The sequence below is a fragment of the Chrysochloris asiatica genome, unplaced genomic scaffold (assembly GCF_000296735.1).
Source record: "Chrysochloris asiatica unplaced genomic scaffold, ChrAsi1.0 scaffold00088, whole genome shotgun sequence".
NCBI lineage: Eukaryota > Metazoa > Chordata > Mammalia > Afrosoricida > Chrysochloridae > Chrysochloris > Chrysochloris asiatica.
Window position 1 is genome coordinate 8,418,794 of NW_006408606.1, and position 6,171 is coordinate 8,424,964.

At 37.0% G+C, this 6,171-nt stretch overlaps 1 protein-coding gene across 1 annotated transcript in view; it reads left to right on the plus strand.

Moving 5' to 3' along the window:
• The first annotated feature begins 3,781 nt into the window (after window positions 1-3,781).
• Window positions 3,782-6,171, plus strand: part of IL2 (interleukin 2) — a 6,970-nt gene continuing 4,580 nt past the window's right edge. The window contains exons 1-2 of the mRNA XM_006866286.1: window positions 3,782-3,931; window positions 4,023-4,082. Of these exons, the coding sequence (XP_006866348.1) occupies window positions 3,782-3,931; window positions 4,023-4,082 (210 nt within the window). The remainder of the gene's footprint in view (window positions 3,932-4,022; window positions 4,083-6,171) is intronic.

Sequence of the window (6,171 nt, forward strand, 5' to 3'; positions counted from 1 at the left end):
ATTGCAAAGTAATTGTAAAATAAAGGATTTTTTTCTTCTAATAAGTTTCTAACATTTTTTCAGGCATAATGACTAGGCAAAAGGCCCAGCACTCAAAATCTCCCTAACTAAATGGTCAGTCTGCTTTCACATAGAATAAAAAATACAGTACAAAAGTTATATAGAGCTCTGGTAGTATAGTGGTTACGAATCGGGCTGCAAACCACAAGGTCAGCAGTTCGAAACTACCAGCTGTTCCGTGGGAGAAAGATGAGGCGTTCTGCTCCCGTAAAGATTTACAGCCTCGGAAACCCTGTGCAGGGTCGCTATGAGTCAGAACTGACTCCACGGCACAAAGCCACCACTATATATATATAGTTTTTGTTGTTGTTGTTGTTGTTGAGTCGGTTGTGCCACTGAGTCGGTACCGACTAATAGCGACCTTATTCACAGCAGAAGGAAACACTGCCAGATCCGGAGCCAACCTCACTACTGTTGCCATGTTTGAGTCCATCGATGCTGCCACTTAGCTAATTCATCTCATTGGGGGTCTTCCTCTTTATCTCTGACCCTCCACCTTATCAAACATGATATCCTTCTCCAGCTACTGGTGGCCCCTGACAAAATGTCCAAAGTATGAGAGACGAAGTTTGGCCATCTTGGCCTCCAAGGAGCACTCTGGCTGCACTTGTTCCAAAACGGATCTATTGGTTCTTTTGGCAGTCCATGGCACTTTCATTATTCTTCTCCAACACCATAACTCAAATGCGTCAATTCTTCTGTGGTCTTCCTTCCTCACTGTGCAGCTTTCGCATGCTTATGTGGTTATTGAAAATACCATGGCTTGGGTCAGGTACACCTTAGTCCTCAAGCTGACATCTTTGTTTTTCAACACTTTAGAAAGGTCTTGTGCAGTAGATTTGCCTAATGCAATACGTCGTTTGATTTCTTGACTGTTGCTGGGTGGTATCACATTATGGAATCATGGTGTAGTGCTTTGGGTTAATGCACTGAGACTGCAAAGTGGTTTGAACTGTGAGGTTGCTGGTTTAAGCTCACCAGATGCTCCTCAGAAATCCTATACAGTGTCACTATGGGTTGGAACCGACTCAATGGCACTTAACAACAACAATCACGTTGAGGGCCATAGGTCTCAAACACAAAGACTGTGTGCCAACCTATGCCTGAGTAAATTCAGATTTTCATATAAAATTTTCTTTGAGTGGTACGGAGATTATCCAACTCAAAAGAGAGAGAACTAAATCCTGGAAAGCCAATAGGCCATTAGAGAAACTAACAAAAAATGAATTAATATAGACAGCAAGCCCCAGAACAAATTAAAGTTTACAAAGCTGTGAAAGAAATTCACAAAAAAAGTTATTGCAGGGGTGCTTGGAAGGGGTCTCTGAAAATCAGCCTTGGTAAATAGATAATCTCACTGGTAGACAGCTTCATAGGGTTGCCTTTTGCAAAGGACTTGAGTTGCTGAGTCAGAAACAATGTTCAGCAACTAAAATAGCTTCTTGTTGAATAGTAAAATTTTCTTTTCAAAGGGGAAGTAGGAGGTGTGGCACACGTGGTAGTTAGCAGGCTACTACTGACTTTGCAACCACTATAGCCAGAAATGTAGCTGACGTGTCAGACATATTAAAAAGCGAAAGTATGCCACAGCGGAGAGCAGCTTTCTCCCTCAGCACTTCAATTCTAGAATTCAGTAAACCAAGGGGATAAGCCAGGGGTCCAGGAACTGATTTTCTAGGTGGTCCCTGAAATACAACTTTACACAGCCCCAGTCTCTAATGAAATAGCCACAGATATATAAATACCAGACTGTGAAAACATGAAAGGCCTCCTTGGAAAATGTGTGGGCCTGAATTCTTCCATCCTGGAAGTGTGAAGACCTGAATTGATGACAGTGAAATGAGTTGCTGAAGTCTCTAGAGAAGCAAAACAAGTGTAATGCAGTTGATACACCAATTGCTAAATAGCCTCTTCCTTACAACAAATGCTAACTTTGTGGTTTTGATTTGAAAGATACAGAAAGATTTCAGTGTTTTTTAGTAAGGAAAAGATCATACGATTTGGCCCTAATCTGGCTCTTCCTCATTTTTTTCTACCTGAGGAACTAAAATGCTTATATTTAAACTTCATGCTTTTTATTCTCTAAAATGCTGCCTAATACATAGAAGTATTACTGAACCATTTTCATTTTCTGCATAAGAGATTGAGTGTTCCTTCAAATGCTAGACAGGATGACCCACCTTCTTCCTAACCCTAAATTTACATATCTACATCTTAACCATGCTTCAAAGCCCAGTTTATAGTAATTGATCCCACAGAACTCTATACCTACGTCTCTTGAGGCAGAACCACCTTCTACCTAGGATTACAGGTTTCTGTGTTTGTATATATGTTAACTTCCCTATTACACATGAAGCTTTTTAAGAGAAAATACAAATGAAATGAGAATGGACTTTGAAGTCAAAACATTTTGATTTCTAATCCTTGTTCTGTTCATTAATAGCCAAATGATATAGTTCAAGTTATGTAACTTCTCTGAGCCTCAGTTTTCCAAACTGCAAAGTGGGAACCATCACTCTCTAGGTTTGTTGTGAGGTTTAAATGAGACTGTGTGCTGGCACATGTTCTTTACCCTCCCTTTCTACATACCCAAGGCTTCATAGGTTCTAGATAAATGCATGTTTAAAGGTTAGGCAAGCTAGTACAAATGGAGGAGTTAGAAGCAATTTACTTGAGGGAGGATCTCCTCAGTTCTCTCCAGATTAAATTGGAAGGATATACTTAAGCCATCTTTCAGACAGTGAATTCAACCAACAAGGATGAGTGAACACAAATTCTAACTATTCCACCTAATTTATACGGACCGAAAAAAAAATGTTGATCTGATTATATTTCACGATTTAAATCTTTATACTTATATGTCTAAGGTACTTTAGAGTATAGATCCTGATCATATATGAAAATGTAGAAAACTAGAAATATATGGACTGGTTTACTATCCAACAAGTATCAGTACTCTTGGAAGCAAGTTTGTTTCTGAGTGTTTGATAAATGCACATCTTTAAAAGAAAAAATAAACGGTATTATAGACATGATGAGACTTAAACAGATACAAGAAATGTTTTAAAATTAAAACAGTATAAAACAGTACCTCAAACTCAATAGAGTTTTATGTTTTTTCTTCTAGTTGATTGTGTAAGAAGTGATCTATCACACTGTATGCATTAGTTAAATCATTGTGTAGATAAAAAGGTAAAACCATCCTGAAACAGGAAACCAGTATTCTTCCTGTTTAATCAACAAATCTAAAAAGTTATTCTTTTCAACTATTTACCCTTGCTCTTGTCCACCGCAACACACTGCTCCACATATTCAGCATGGTTTTATGACAAAGAGAAAATTTTCATGAGCCACTCTTGTATCCCCACCCTCTTGAAAGAGAAGGAAAATTTGCTTCACACAGAAGGCGTTAGTTATATGAATTAGAACTGCCACCTCAGTGTGGGCTAACGCAACCAAGGGATTTCACCTACATCCATTCAGCCAGTTTATTGGGGTTTATAGAAATTCCAAAGAGTCATCAGAAGAGGAAAAATAAAGGTAATGATTTTTGCCACACAGGTATAGTCTCTGAAAGTATGTGTAATATGTAAAACATTTTGTTTGACACCCCCATAATATTTTTTTTTCCAGAATTAACACTATAAATTGCTTCTCTTGTTCAAGAGCTTCCTATAAACCTCTCTTATCACTACTCACAGCAACCTCAACTCCTGCAACAATGTACTACAGGATGCAACTCTTGTCTTGCATTGCACTAACTCTTGCACTCCTCACAAACAGTGCACCTACTTCAAGCTCTACAAGGGAAATACAGCAACAGATGGAGCAATTGCTGCTGGATTTACAGATGGTTTTGAATACAGTTACAGTAAGTATATTCTATTCTTTACTGAAATTATGGCATTCCATTTTTCTAGTTGGAGTTCATTTTTTAATGATAATGTGTTATGCTTTCTCAGAATAGTGACACTCCCAAGCGCTCCACAATGTGCAGATTTAAATTGAACATGCCTAAGAAGGTAAGTACAATTTTCTATGTCCAATTTTTGGTTTAACACTCAAAGTAATACAAACATTTGAACACTAACTGGACCAATAGCATCTTATCTGAAAGAAAAGAATTAGTAACTTGAATATCTTTTTTAAATCTAAATATGATTATGTAATTTCTGTTAAAATGACTTTGCCTGCATTTTTAGATGTACTTGTGTGTATTTTGTAGTGGAGAAAGTTGGAAAGAAGATGAGACTAATGTTCTTATTTCATTGCTGGAACAATTGAAAAGGAAGATTATGTTATTGTACTATCTTATTTAAAAGGCAAAAAGATACTTGGTTTTATTATTGTATCATGCAAAATATCACAAATACAGATTTCCAAGGATCCCACTTTTAAGATCCCATCTTATGTTTTAGAAGAGTCCTTATAGTCTTATCTTAGAGAGGCAGCATATCACAGTAATAACACAGACACTAGATTATCTGAACTGAAATCCCAGCTTTGGGAACATTTTGTGCTTCAAGTTCCTTATCTTTTTATATAAATATTAATTATATACACTTTGCATGGTTTTGTGAGGATTAATGAATAAATGTAAAGCACTCAGAACACTGCTTGGTACATAGTAAATACCATGTAAGCCTTAGTTATTATTAATAGAAGGAAAACCAAATTCTCATTGTTGTTGTTGTTGTTGTTAAGTGTCATCAAGACTTAAACAGATTCCGACCCATAGCGACCCTGTATAGGGTGAAATTTTATACTTATATATCTCTGATGACAATAAACCTGGAGATTTATGATGCTATATGGCCTATTTTCAAAATTGCAGACTTCATTTGGTTGTTTTGGGGTCTAGATAGAGAAGCATAAATCATCCCAGCACTTGGAACTACAATAAAGGTTTAAAAGTTCCCAGTAGTTGTGCCAACCAAGAGAGACTGGAGCAAGAGAGACTTGGTGCCAGAACTGTCCCAGGGTGAATCCAAGACCAGAAAAGAAAAGGGAAGGGGTCAAATCTAAAATACTGTTATTGATCTACATCCTCTTAAATCAAGTGAATTCTGCTTTAAATTGTTCTTCTTAAAGATGAAAAGGTGACTTTACAGAGGCTCCTTGGGAGCCTGACAAGTCTCCAAAGGCAGAGAAAAAATAAGACTGTTTTCTCAGGGAAGTAGCTTAGAGTTGTTCATATCAAAAAACGTAACCACTGAAGTTGTAGCAAGTTGAAAGGGCAGTAGTGGAACTCTCAGGAGATGTGTTGTCTTGTTTTACTTTTCACTCTAAAGATCCTTAGAAAGATAACATGAGATCATGTGTACAATTTAGGGGCGGGGATTCTTTGAAATCTAAGAGTTTCTACATGAAGAACTCAAATTTCATTAGAAAACAAATGTGTAAACTTCATTTATTTGTTAATTCTATTACCATTTCATGTTTGCAGAAGATTTTAGAAAGTCATAAGCATATTTAATTCCTAAGGATGCTACGTTAACATGATAAAGGAAAAGAATTGAAACTTAATCCTGGCACACCTGCCAGGAAACTTTAAGTCTAGCTCTACTGATGTATGTAGTCTTGAGGAAGACTTAAATTCTAAGATTTAGTTTTCTTATTTGTAAAATAGGGATAACTATATTGTACTGACTACCTCAAAGAGTGACTATGTGATTTAAATGTGTTTATTTAGGAGAAAACACTTTGAAACTATTGTGTACAAGTATGAATTATCATATATATAATTTGTTGTTGTTGTTGTTGTTGTTGAGTGCCATCATGTTTGTTTTGATTCATAGAAACCCATGGGTTGTATGGAGGTGGTGTGCTGAGAAGTTTGTTCTGACTCATAGCAACCCTGTATAGGGTTTCTGAGACTGTAAATCTCTACAGGACCACAAAGCCTCATCTTTCACCCGCCAAATGACTGGTAGTTTCGAACTGCTAAACTTGAGGTTAGCAGGAAAACTCATTACTATGCTACCAGATATATACATATATATATACACACACACATATACATACATACATATATATGGAGTCCTGGTGTGGTGCTGTGCAAAGCCGTTTGAACTACAAGGTCGGTGGTTCAAGCTCACCAATCCCTCCTTG